This window comes from Acanthopagrus latus, chromosome 2 (genome assembly GCF_904848185.1).
Source record: "Acanthopagrus latus isolate v.2019 chromosome 2, fAcaLat1.1, whole genome shotgun sequence".
NCBI classification, from domain to species: domain Eukaryota; kingdom Metazoa; phylum Chordata; class Actinopteri; order Spariformes; family Sparidae; genus Acanthopagrus; species Acanthopagrus latus.
In genome coordinates, this window is record NC_051040.1 from 4309223 (window position 1) to 4323451 (window position 14229).

A 14229-nucleotide genomic window follows, 5' to 3' on the forward strand; every position below is an offset into this window, starting at 1 on the left:
AATAATAATATTAGCTACAGCTATCAGTTTTAATTGGTATGTGCTATGTTATCTCTCAGGTGACACGCGAGTCAGTGAGGTTGTCACAGTACACCAAGTTTATTCAACACAAGCTTCAAACCTGCAAGATATTGGGGTCATTTGGGGCACCTGAAACAAACTGTCATCCACCTGACAGGTGTGGCAAATCAAGATGCTGATTGAACAGGATTCAGGCACAGGCTTCCCATGCTGGTGTTGGTATGCTGGTGGCCAGCTTCATCAGCAACTTCTTCCTCAAGACTATACTGATAGACCAGCGTAATCAGGTCCACCAGCTAAACCAGCACCTAACCAGCATAGACCAGCATGGAAATCATGCTGGTCTATGCTGGGTTTTCCCAGCAGGGCTTCATCCACTCAACTCCTGTAATGTCCAGCCAAGATGGCACAGGTGCACAGGGCATGTGATGAGATGAAGGGGGCACAAAAGCAGCTTAGGCAATGATGATGGTGGTAGTTTCTAAGGAGGCATGCTGCTGCAAAACTTAATCACTGAAGCACTTGGATGAAAGAAGTTTGCCCTTTCAATTCCTTTGAAAAATGGCGACATCTTCAGGTCGATTCTTGGTATTACATCAGTATTTCTATCATTCAAATCAGTGAAGGCAGACTAAGCTAAAGAATCACCTCTCATCATGAGGCAGCGCAGTTGAACAGTACCACACAACTGTAGCTTCAAAAATGAGCATGAAGTTGAATCAACTGTTAATAGGATTTATTATAGGACTGCATTAGACTGAATTACAAGTTTGAAAACAAGCTTATCATGATCGGGTGTCGAATCAGGAAGAACATGGAGTTTTGCAGGAAGACATCGATGCTGATGGTGATACAGATCTGGTAATACCACCCGCATGACACAAAAATTTGTCTGTTTTAATCCAGGTTGTCTTGTTGAACACTTTTTGGTTTGCTGTATTTCCATTTGCTAGACACTTCAGTACCTGAAAGAGTCCAGCAGGAAGTAACAGCTGTACATAAACCTGCCTGCAGTTCCCACATCAGAGAACTATCTGGCCTGATGATGGGAGAGACGAACCATGCTGCCTCTACTATCTAAACTTTCCCACTCTTACCTGTGTATCCAAGCATCGTCTACTCCTTGTGAGAGACCGTTTTCAACAGCAGGAGACACAATCAGCCAGGAGAGGTCAAACTTATTCCCAGATCAGTTGGATATGCAGATTTGTCTGCAGAAAAAAATGTTAAACCTAAAACAATCAACAATAAATATGTGCAATACTAAAATCCTGTTATTAATGTGTTCATGCACATCATTCACCTTACAGCTACATTAACCCTCACTGACCCACTCAGCCGGGTCACACTGTCATTTGTACCACTAAATCATGCAGTTTTATATGAGAAATCCATTGAGTTTTATTTAAGGCCCGTCTGAGTGCAGGACATACTGACCAAAACGGTCCTTGTCTTATGATAATCAATCAGTGGTTAAAGTAATTTATTTTTCAAGGAAAAGACAGGTTTTGCTTTCAGTCTCTCAGTTGTGAGGATTTGGTGCGTGTCTTTCTCTAACATGGCTGTAAAGTGAATAAGTTGAAGAATATTATTTGGATGAAAGAAGCAATTTGCCAGCTGAGGCTTTATTATCTCTTTGACATTTTAATAACCGAACAATCTAATGCAAAAATAGTCTTTATATTTTGATAGTAAAGTGTATATCTTCGGGTTCAAATGTGCATTTTTATTTATTTTCCTCTGATACCAAACAAAAGAGGTCCTGCCACAAGTGAAGGAAAGTGACAAGTGTGACCTGTCACAGGACACGACTGAGGCCAAATGTCGAAACTGTAATAAATATATATCAAATATCTCTGCAGCATGTTCCAGAGGCTTTTTAAATGTGAATAAGGTGACAAAGCAATGCGGAAAAGATAGAAAACGCGTTTGACGGCTTCAGGTAAACAATTACATACCGGAAGTGATGTGCTTTGCCTTCTAAATATAAGATTATAAGGCAAACTAAACCAAGTTTTTCGGTGTAAACCAATTAATCTTTTGTTATGTCTTTTGATTAAAATAAACGTGACTAACGATTTATGACAGATAGTCTTTCAAATCGACTCCCTCGCTAAATAAAGAGTGCACTGTTTGTTTTAATTTGAAGGTCTGACCGGATGTCGTCATCGTGGCTGTGGTCTTGATTCCGCTGTGACCTAGCGAGCGTGATTGTGGAGAGAGCACAGCTGCAGACTGAAACGCTATCAGACGGTTATTTTTGGCTGGTTTTGTCGCACAATTGAAACATATCTGCTGCGATAGTTTATCTATCTCTCCCGTCGAGCGAGCGCTCAAATCAGACGACTGTGGACTGTCCCGATGGCGGCTGTGAGGAGTATGAACAAAATGTATGGAGTATGTTTCCATGCTGCTCGTCAGACGGCAGGACTGAAGGCATCGAGGCTGCTCCAACACAGAGCCTTCAGAGTCAGCGTAAGTTCAGATGTACAGTTGCCTCTAAAGTTACTGTTGTGCTACATTTAGCGTTAGCTAAACAACGCCAACGGTCGCTTTTGCGGATGGATCCAACACGTTTGTCGGGAGAAGTGGTTCGATTCTTGACCCGGTTAACTGAAACGGTGCTGTCAGAAAACGCGATGTCAGCCTAAATTATCAGCCACTAGATTGTAAAGTTGATATTTGTTATGTTTATGATAGGATTAGAGTTTGGACCCATCAAGGATTCATAACGTTGCGTTGTTCGACATCAGATATCGCGATAGGTTGTGGGTCAGCTAGCTTTAGCTGACAACCTTGCAGAAAATAACGTAACCTTAACTCTAACCCAGTTATTCAACACAACATTATGGTGTCGAGGTGAATGTGCCACATGTGTGTGAACATATATGTCTAAAAATGCAATTGGCAAGTTAACCGCCACAGGTGAACCTTTGTGTTTGTTGTAGTGTCTCTGAAGCTCAGGTAGCTAGCTAGCCGGCTAAAGATGACGCTAGCTGCATTCCCATTGGTCGAACAAAGGGGCGTGAGGAGGACACTTCCGCCTTCAAGTTCAACCTGACTTTAAAAAATCCTTAACAATAACAAACGTGATGTCGAGAAAAAGTAGCATTAAAACTGTCAACGTCCAATCGAATCGTCAAGAAGTTATAAGAAATAAATGTATTTTGACCTGACAAAAGATATTTATACATTAGAATGTGATTAAAGTAGAAAACCACTTCCATACTGTATAGAAATAAAAATGCCAGCACTACTATTAAACATACTTAGTTTTGAGTGTTGTGCCATGTATGCTTCAAAAAGTTAAAAATAAACAAGATGATACTTGTGAACAGGTATATTTATGATTTATCTGTGAAATTAGCAGTATTTTTCTGAAGTAAAACTGTCACTAGACACCTTGGAGAATGTCCTGCTATTAAAGAACAATACTTTAATTTTTTTATATTCTCACTAGTGGATTATTATTTTTATTATTATAACAAGCAGACACTGTACTGTATGTTCTTAAAAATACAGTATTAGCGAGGAATAAAGACAACATCCCATCATGTTAAATGATTAAACATGTACATTATAGATCACGTTATCTGTGATTTACACAGTTATAATTTCAGCTGTTTTTTAAAACATGAAATTTGGCCATATTCCAGTAAAATCACCTTTCGTAATATGAGGTAATCCAAAAACTCAGTTTTCCATTTAGTCTAAGCTCAACACCTGCAGAGTTGTTTTTCTATGGAAGTCATTATCAGGAGAAAGATGAATCCCCCTTTGTGGTGTCAGTTTTAGAGAGGGCCCTTCTTTGCCACAGCCACAGTGGTGTTGTTAATAAATAATGCTTGTATTCAATCTGTCAGGCCGTGAGGCAGCAGCAGCCCTTTGACTCAACACTGGAAAAGCCACAGTTCCCTGGAGCCTCAGCTGAGTTTGTGGATCAACTTGAGTTCATCCAGCCCAATGTCATCTCTGGCATCCCAGTGTACCGTGTGATGGACAGGCAGGGCAACATCATCAACCCCTCTCAAGACCCTCAGGTACGGTCAGTCTGTCTCCTCGGCTGGTTATTTATAGTGGAACCATGCTCTCCATACCTGTCACAGCACATTAATTTGTTTTTTTTCTGTCCTGCTCAGCTCTCCAAAGAGACAGTCTTGAACTTCTATCAGAAGATGACCATGCTGAACACAATGGACCGCATTCTTTATGAGTCTCAGAGACAGGTAGGTGTTTCCTCGTGCATTTCCTGGTGTAACCTTAGAACAGCGGAAGAATGCTTAACAAAGTGTTAATTGTCTCTTGCCACAGGGTCGGATCTCCTTCTACATGACCAACTATGGCGAGGAGGGGACGCACATCGGCAGTGCTGCTGCTCTTGACCCAAGTGACATAGTGTTCGGTCAATACAGAGAAGCTGGTGAGGATCAGATGGGATTTGGTGTCAGATTGTCCCAAAATAATTGACCTTTTTAACATTTTGATAGTGATCCAAGGAATTTAATTACTTAGCCATCTATTTTGACATCTAATTTGTGTTTTCGCAGGTTGGTCATGATATTGGTGTTAATTTGATAACTGTTCTCTGACAACCATGTGATTAATGATATTTGAGGAAAACATTATTTTAGTCAGTCAGTGAATGACATAACACGCTCGCCACACATCTATTGTGGAACTGCATCAATTATTTAGATGCTCAGTCATTCAGAAAAATCAGTAAGACTTTATTTGCGCATCACGATTTGTACAAATAGCAGCAACATGTTGATGAATCACCATGCTGTTCAATGCAGCCAGGAATGCACATCTTTGTATATCAGGGAGGCCAAACAACCTCCATAAATGAATAGCAGAACACAGGAGAGCAAAGTCCTCAGGACGTGACTCTGCTGTTACAAAGAGAAAAATCATTCCTTTGAGGACGATGGTGTAATCATCTTGGCCAGAGAACACAGATGGTTTGAAAGAGAAGTAAAGGAATCCATCTGTGTCAAACTGAAACTACCTTCTTTGAACAGAGGAGGTGCAGTACGAGTTCCCTCCGCAGACAGCTTAACAACCTAAACTCACACCCGGGCTCACCTAGCCTTTGTTTGATCTCACTGCAAAAATATGCATCACATCAGGAAGAGTACACTGTTGTATTATTCATTTTACCAGCAGTGATGTTCAGAGTAGTCATCTGATTTAAGAACCAGTTTTGTCATCGTTTCACTATTAATTCACCACACAGCGCTACTTGAGCATCCTGTTTTATAAAATAGGTAAAGCTAGATGCAGTCTCTGCTTTCTTATGCCTACTTAACTGTTGCCTCATCCTTCTTACCCAAAGGCTTTGACTTCCATGTAACCTCTCCATTAATTCAGCTCTCTTGTCTTTTGAGTAACACTGTAATAACTCCTGTCCTGTGCGGCCCTGCAGGTGTGCTGATGTACCGTGGTTTCCCCCTGGATTTGTTCATGGCTCAGTGTTACGCCAACGCCGATGACCTCGGCAAGGGTCGGCAGATGCCTGTCCACTACGGCTCCAAAGACCTGAACTTTGTCACCATCTCCTCCCCTCTGGCCACTCAGATTCCCCAGGGTGAGCTGTACAACTGTTTGTTAACATTTTCTTTAAGTACACACATACACACACACACACCTGTAAATGTGTATTCATGTCTGATGTGTCTGTTTCAGCGGCTGGAGCTGCATATGCTGTCAAGAGAGAAAACATGAACCGTGCTGTAATCTGTTATTTCGGAGAGGGAGCAGCCAGCGAAGGGGACGCACACGCCGGCTTCAACTTCTCTGCCACCCTCGAGTGCCCACTGATATTCTTCTGTCGTAACAACGGCTATGCCATCTCTACCCCCACCAACGAGCAGTACAGAGGCGATGGAATTGGTAGGAAGCCTTGTTCTGTTCACAACTCTGATTTGAAATCCTCAGCTGCTCCCGATGAACACATTGTCATTCTTTCTCTGATTAAACAGCTGCTCGTGGTCCGGGCTATGGAATGATGTCCATCCGTGTTGATGGTAATGATGTGTTTGCTGTGTACAATGCCACAAAGGAGGCGCGCCGCAGGGCTGTGGCTGAGAATCAGCCCTTCCTCATTGAAGCAATGACCTACAGGTTAGTTGATGTTGCTGCATTTTCAGATAAATGGAGTGACTTTAACACTGACAGCTGATTTATCAGGTTTTGTTTAATGTGAAAGTTTTGCTGTTAGGTCAAATTGATGAACCTCTGTAGTCTGATGTGAAGACTACATTTTTTAGAAACATTTACAAAGTTACAAAAATAATGTTACTTGTGATGGACAGTTTTCCTTTTCCTTGTCAAAATACTTGTTGTATTCAACCCTAAATTGTGTTCATTTAATCAGTTAATGCCACTCCCTCTTGAGCCACAAAGTGCTTTCACAGCTTTATTTAAGTAATGGTATACTTGTTGACCTGTGAACAACAAAAGATGTGTTAAATTGGTGGAATTCCCCTTCTCGAAAAATCAATTTGGGTGACAGGTGACTCAATTTTCAAATAAAAAAGGTCCTTGTGCATTTCCTTGTGTACACAGTTGAACCTGAACACAAGAACTGCTACAAAGATTTAAATCCTCTCATAAAGGTTTGGCCCAGTCTCACGCTGGCCTTTCAAAACCATCACAGGAACAAAAGTTAAATGATGAGGAACCAAAACCAGGACAAACAAACAACAAATAACAACTAGGAACCAAAATACCTAAACAAGAAGCAGCAAAACGACTATTCATTCATTGTTTTATTATCCCTGAGGAACTTAATAGGTGCAGTGGACAAATCACACAAAAACAACAATCACAGACAATAATTACACAGTCATGGCAGTAATCAGGTAATCATGGTGTGCAGCCATAGTACATCAAATACTTCCCTAATTTTACATACAGATTTACAAATTAAAACAGAGTTTAGGATAAAAACAGAGTCAACACCACAGAACGTGATGATGCAACAGTGCAGTGGTGTTAAAATTTAAAGATTAAAAAGAAAACAATGGAAAGTAAATTGCATGATGAGGAAAAGAGGATCAAAATGGTTTACTCATCTCAGAATCCAATAATGTAAAATAATGTGAGAGTTGTACAAAGAAAAGTACAACATATAAAACCTTATTTAATGTTTTGTTATACCTCAGGAAATATAAAATTTTAACCAAATGAGAACATTTGAGTTCTATAAGTTGTTTACTTGTGAGATATTTGGGGAGATAAAAGATTAGATACCTGGTTGGTAAATGTGGATCTGTGAATTATACTAAAATAATACATGAACTGAAATTATCCACAAGATTTCTCTCAAAATTATATTGTGTGTATTAAAGAGCACATTTGGGAAGAATACGTACTACCAAATATAATTAGGGTTTAATGTGTCTGAAAAGAAGGAGTCGATCTAATGTTTTGCACTTTTTTTGCAAAGGAAAACTTTCATGAAGAGTTATAGAAAATGTTGCAAACCGATTATGTTCCTCCCTCAGAATCGGCCACCACAGCACCAGCGACGACAGCTCAGCTTACCGTTCGGTGGACGAGGTGAACTACTGGGACAAGCAGGACCATCCCATCTCCAGGCTGAGACATTACATGACGGCCCGCAGCTGGTGGAGCGAGGACGATGAGAGGACCTGGCGGAAGCAGTCCCGCAAGGTGGTGATGGAGGCTTTCGAGAGGGCAGAGAAACGCCTGAAGCCAAATCCTGAATTGATGTTTACTGACGTGTACCAGGAGGTGACGCCTCATCTGAACAAGCAGAGAGAATCCATGTGGAAGCACGTGCAGCAGTACAAAGAGCACTACCCTCTCGACCTGTACGATAAATAACTGCACTGACACAATGGAAACAAGTTGTAGGAAGTGGCTGAGGGTTGAGACTGGGACTGTTGCACACTTTTACTGTATTCATAAAAGTATAGTTTTGATATGACGCGTCTCAATGGAAGGAAAAAAGAAAGATTGTGCTCTCAAAATATTGTACTTCACGCCTCTGGGTTTGGTGCCTTAAGTTCATAGAATTACAGTCTGTAGTAAACTTCCTCTCCTGTAAATGCTGAATCACTCTTTTGTGTTACAACAACGCCATGATCAACTAATGTTCTTTCTTGAAGTGCAGCAAAAAAACTGCTGGTGCCGTATAAGTAATAAGCGGTGGACATTAACCTCGGTTGTGTATGTTTTTCTCACTGGTAGCTGTCCTCTTCAGTGGTTATGGTATTTAACAGGTTTCCTTGTGTAACTGAGGTGACTGATTTGAAAGAACTTTGATATTTTAATGAGTTTTAGTATGCACACCCAAATTTTAGATGGGTTTGTATGCTGTTACACACACTACTCTAAACCCCAGAACTGTACACCCGTCGATATCATGTTACATGTTTGGTGTTTTGTGGAAAATAAACTATGAAACAGCTGGATTGTCTGTCTGTCTGTCTCTTGCCATTTCTTCATTTAAATCAGTCATGATCTATGAGAGGTCATTAGTTTCGTAGTCCAGAAAACATTTCTGGAGGTTTACAGCAAAACAGTGTTGCAGCATTTTCCTAAATGACTGAAGTAGCTGGGAACCTGTTTTCAAAATGTAAAAGAACGGCACTACAGTAGCTCAGTGCTCCGTGTACAGGGCTGTGTCCATGCCAAGCATCCCAGGGTTCGGTTCTGACCTGTGGCCAGCTGCTACGTGTCTTTCCTTCTCTCTTGACCCATTTCTTGTCACCGCAGCCGTCCCATTAAAAGAAACCCCATGAAAAGATAAGCCCCCCCCCCCCAAAAAAAAAAATCGCACCACACAGCTTGTGTGGTGTAATCCAGATATCCAGAATCCCCACAAACCCAAATAGCCATTTTCTGTTTTATGTTAATTTATGTCACCCGTGTCTGTTGGTTAGTTTATCAGCAAGATTACACACAAAAAACTGCGTAAAGCATTTTCACACAACGTGCATGGAAGATTGGTTTCCCATTAACTTTTGTCGCAGTGCCAAATAAAACTGTTTCCTTTAATGACACATCTGAACTGTTTGACTTGGCAGTACAATATATTATTGATCCTCATTGGTCAGATGAGAAAACAAAAACAAAACCAAAAAAGAGGATGCTTGTTCAGCCGCATCATCGTGAAAATGTCTTCCTATTATGACAGTGTCCTGTTGAAGCTTAAAAAAGCTGGTTTGTTGTAACGTTTGTGTGTTTACACTTCCTGCTAAGGCTCCATCTAAAATGGACAATGATGAAAGCAGACATGCCATGGCTTCAATGTCACTGCGGTCTGTGTTTTCTTACCCTGCCGCTCCTTTCTGCTCACCTGCTCTTTTCAACAAGTCAACAATGGGCTGTGAATGCCCCTCCACAACTTCTTCACCTGCTGCGGGGAGCGCTGGTGAATCAGAATTAGATCTTTATGGATGCACAGATTCTCACGATCCTGCTCCTTCACATCAAACGTCTGAAAGCCTGCGTGCGCCTCGGGAGAAACTCCCACAGCCTTGAAGCACATCCCAATGTAGACGTCGTCGATGGGGAAGAAAGGGATGACATGTGACACCGAGTACAGCCTTTGTAGCAGCGCTCCCGAGATGAGAAAACCTCCTCCACCAGCATAAGCAGGGTACGGGCCGTCATAGAAGCTCAGAGGGATGTAGTATTTGCTTTTAGGATCCCGGAGAGGATTCGCCGTGCTGATGATATGTCCAACATACAGCTGAGAGGCCTTCGCTGGCTCCAGAGACTGCAGGTAGCCGAGTAATGCTGCCGTGTTGACAAACACATCATCGTCCCCGCTAAAAACAAAGGAGACGTGGGGACAATGTTTCAGCGTCCACTGGAGGAACATGTTCATTTTGAGCGTCAGGTTCAGGAGGGATTCATGGAAGTCCCACTGCAGGATGTCCCCATAGTGTCTCGCTTCAAATGACAGCAGCGGGCCGAGGTCGGGGTCATCCTGCGGAGAGGTGCCCAACAAAAACACCGTGTGAACTCTCAGTCCGCTCTGATACTTCCCCTCTCGGCCCCAGGTCTCCCGCACCGCCTGCCTCCGCTCAAAGTTTCCAGGAGTTGACTTGATAGCAAAAAGCAGGAAGGTCCGGTTGTCCCTCATCTCTTTACTGGAGATGCACTTTTTGGGCTGGTTGATCAGGACCGGAGGAGTCCTGCAGTTCATGCCCTGCAAAAAGTCCTGGAATAAGACCGGGTAGGAGATGAAGTCATGCACGTTAGTCTGTAGAACTTCTAGATTTGTTTCCCGACAACGGGACCAATCAGTGTGGTCCTTGTAGGCATTTTCTCCCTTGTCCAGGTTCCTGAGGGCCGAGTACAGCAGACGGTTCCAGTACGCTCCATTTTGAGAGATGGTTTGTCTGAGGCCATCAGACACGGACACATTGTAGACAACAGGGTGAGGCACGGTGATGCTCTCCGGCTTCGAGGTCCTCACATCATCGGCTCGGACCTGGACACTCGGATGCTTCGGGAGGTCGTCCGGTCCGGCCTTGTGACTGTACGTCGTCTCTAGGTGTAGCGTTGAGTAGAAGAAGATCAGGAATAGAGAAATGAGGAGAACCATAGCAGCGAACGTTTGAATACGTCTCATTGGCTCGAGGTAAGTAAACCAAGCTGTGTGGTGTGTTGTTCCTGGAAATGGATTATATTTCAGGGGAGATGGTCCCGGTGTGTGGTCAGGTTACACAGACTCTGCCAGCAGGTGACACACTGGATGTACCTGCCAATAGAAAACATACAGAGGTGACAGGACACCTTAATGTAAATCAACACGTCACGAAACGTCACAGCCTTCAACCTCAATGTAGCTGAAAATTAACTTTAACTGTACGTTGTTACTGACAGATGCTCTCGGTAATTTTTAAACCTAAAGAGCTGAAACACAACAGAATACATTTTATTTAACACAACTGTCAACCAAATAAGCTGCTAGCATGTTATTAAAGTTAGAAATAATGAACATAAATTCATATTTGTATACAGAAAACATGCTGGGTTTTTTTTGCTTGCAGTATAAATGTGTTTTTTTCACCAAACTGTATTAACACGTCTCAATGTTTGTACTCATAACAGCCACTTAACTTGCCAAACAACCAGAACATGCTGCCTGAGTTAGAGAGGACGGTCAAGGTCTGTCTGAAGGTGTGTAGCTACTGAAAATAATGCTGCATTACCAATGTTTAAAACATTTACAGGATCCTCACCAGAATGAATCAACAGGTCTACTGGAGTCCCTTGCTTTAATATTGTGACATGAATCAGAAGGCGGGCTTCTTCTTCATTTCTGCAGGATGAAAACTGAACTTTTACTTCAAACTCTGCCAGCCGGCTCATCGTCACACACCACAGTCATGCCATCCGTTCTCATGCTTGTTTTACACTTCCTGCAGTGCACACTTATCTTGGAGAGACTTTGCCCCATTTAACTAGAATAGCTAGAAAAAGGTGTGTTTCACGTGTGGCTGTTTTATATTACCTGCTTGTATTTTTACTCATTTATTACACCACCGGTAAGAACAAATGTATGTATAGTGTGAAGCTGTTTCACAGACTCTTATACCTTTTTACACCCACAACAAGGGCGATTTAATTATGCATTTGTTTATTTAAAGTTTAACATCTTAATTTTACAGTTAAAAGGGACAGTTCGTGTTTTTTGAAGTGGGGTCATATGAAGTATAGTCGGTGTGTTTCCTACCGTAATCACCGATAAGTGCAGCCTCAGTTTGGAGAAGTAGTTGTGTACGGAAGTTATATTGTTAAGTTTCGCTTTGATTTAAAGTAAACAGAGCTGCGTGCGTAAACCTCCCGACAAGCAGCTGGGCCTCGCACTGTATTTAATTTCGCCGCTCGCACATCACCTGTTGCGCTACTGCGTAGGGATACGGAGGTTCTACGGTTGACAAAAATGTAGTGCCGAAAGAAAGGCAGGTCTGACGGCGATGTAAAGCGACGTGAATTTTCTCTATACAACGTGCACCTGAACTGTTATAGATTTTTTTAGGTGGGCCTTGTTTTAGGTGCTTAAAATTCACTTTGCATCTGGTCACCGTTCACTGCAGTAGAAAAGAAAAGCGTCGGGGCCGGAGCGGCTCTCTGATTCTCCAAACTATGTAGGTACTTTATATGAACCCACTTCAAAAAAACACAAACTATCCCTTTAACTGCAGTTGTCTATATGATGGTAGGCTATATCTAAATAATTTCCTTTACTATTATTATTATTATTATTATTATTATTATTATTATGTTTGCTCAATAAAACACATGAGTGATGAGGCCGGAATTAACCAGCAGTCTACTTAAAAAAGACTTTGTGAAAACTGTTGTGATATTTATATACACACACACACATTTGGCCACAGATAGAATAAAACACTCATCTGACACACAGAAAGCAGATTCAGTGCTGTAGGGTGTGTTAATCATCTACTGGTTTAACTGGTTAACAAAATATTTCGATTAATCCAATGATTGTTAACTGAGTAAAGACACAGTTCATCTCTTCTCCTCAGAGTCTTCAGTCTTCTGTTTCTACAGGACACTTATTTGTGTTATTTTGTAGTCTGGTCTCTCTTGCTGACAAAATCAAGAATACATGTATCTTAAATAATCATCCTTTTAACATTTTTAAAGGCAGCAAATTTAAACCCATTTTTTTATGGTCTGTGACAGTGAGCGTGTTCAACTCCAGCACGTTTATAAAAAAAGAACAAACCACTGAACTGGTTCCGAGTGTCGTTATTTATTTAGGCTCAAACGGTTAAAACTATATTGATCCACCTAAATAACACACAGTGTGGAGGTGCTATCTGAGCCTGCCGCAGGTGATTGTGCTGAACACCTCCTTCTCCCCAGTGTGTAATTATAAACTGGCTCTGAACAAATAACAGAGCAGAGTCCCTGATGGGCCCAGCTGATGAACCCGCGAGTCACAGCAACACCTGAGACACATGGTGATCACAAAAAACAGGAAAATGTCAACTTTATATCGGATCTTTGCGATGTCATAGTCCCCGTGTGGAAAACGGATTCAATTTGATTATAATATAGATTATAAGGATTATCTGAAAATCGATCAGCCTGCTCACACCACCGCAGCAGGTGACACCTGTCGCCTGGTCACGACGGACAAATGAACCCACATTCACGTTTCATTCAAGAAAAAACAACAACAAAACCAGTTTACTAACCCGAGCTGACAGCGATCCGAGGATGGAGCATATGTCTGAAGCAGAGGATGAATGAAACAATATCCACGAGCCTTCAGATCCTTCCGCCAGGTGAGCAGGTGCACAAAACCGCATCATTTAGATTTCCAACCGCATATTTCTCTTTAGAGGAATGGGAGCAGCGCTGCGTGGACACGCAGGTGAGGAGGACCTGCAGCACTGACTGACGGACTGAATGGTGAGTACACGTGATCAGGTGACGCCTTCATTCAAGAGGGCTGCAGGTAGAAGCCACGCCCACAGCGGTGTGCGTCTGAGACAGGTTTATTCAAACGTTTGACAGGAAAACATCACTGATGTACAAATTATTTAAGACCAACATCATCAGGAGGGGGCATGAGCACAGTGTTCAGATCAGTAAAGCTCCTTTTTCTTCCATGTATTGCATCTGGTGCAGGCTTCTTTTTTAAAAAACAAAACAAAAAAAACAACAACAAAATGCTGTTTTTGTGTTTGTTTTTCCCAGCCTGGTTAGTTATGACAGAAAAAAACCCCAAACAAATCAGACAATCACAAAATAAAACACTTGAGAAATAAACTCCTATACAGTTGAAAACTGGCAGCTTGCTCTTAAGTTTTCACCTCCGTACCGACCCATGCAAATGTTCTGACCGGTTCTTTAACCTTCTTTGTGTGGAATAAAAGCACTTTAAATGGATGTGGCAAAAAAAACCAAAAACAAAACAAAAATCAATTGGTATCGCTTCTAAAAGCACGAATTTTTCAATTATTTTAAACTCAAATCTTGCTGTTCACATCCTGAGAACGTCGCAGTTTAAGGCAGACGGGGCGTTTGCCGTGGAATAGTCTCAGAAACTCTTGGCCGCTCTGCTCGAGGAGCTCTGCAGCCGAGATGAAATGCTGTTTAATTAGAGGCGCCCTGATACGACCCACAGCGCCCTCGAGCACTCAGAAGTTCCAAAATACAACGCGAGTGCTTCGGTCTACACACTGG

At 42.0% G+C, this 14229-nt stretch overlaps 2 protein-coding genes and 1 long non-coding RNA gene across 3 annotated transcripts; 2 read left to right on the plus strand and 1 right to left on the minus strand.

Moving 5' to 3' along the window:
- Positions 1–127: 127 nt before the first annotated feature.
- Positions 128–1200, plus strand: LOC119012686. Its single transcript, XR_005072566.1, has 2 exons — positions 128–882; positions 975–1200. It is a non-coding gene; the product is annotated as an uncharacterized LOC119012686 (long non-coding RNA).
- A 1182-nt stretch (positions 1201–2382) lies between these two features.
- On the plus strand, positions 2383–8463 carry bckdha (branched chain keto acid dehydrogenase E1 subunit alpha). The gene is made up of 8 exons (XM_037124629.1): positions 2383–2496; positions 3885–4061; positions 4161–4247; positions 4333–4441; positions 5447–5608; positions 5707–5913; positions 6003–6144; positions 7530–8463. The coding sequence occupies exons 1-8, from the start codon at positions 2383–2385 to the stop codon at positions 7870–7872; spliced, it is 1341 nt and encodes a 446-aa protein (XP_036980524.1). The 3' UTR covers positions 7873–8463.
- A 562-nt stretch (positions 8464–9025) lies between these two features.
- Positions 9026–13381, minus strand: b3gnt2l (UDP-GlcNAc:betaGal beta-1,3-N-acetylglucosaminyltransferase 2, like). Its single transcript, XM_037124641.1, has 2 exons — positions 13236–13381; positions 9026–10762 (listed from the first exon to the last, which is right to left on the minus strand). Exon 2 carries the CDS (start codon positions 10631–10633, stop codon positions 9359–9361), a length of 1275 nt encoding a protein of 424 aa, XP_036980536.1. The 5' UTR covers positions 10634–10762; positions 13236–13381; the 3' UTR covers positions 9026–9358.
- Positions 13382–14229: the final 848 nt, after the last annotated feature.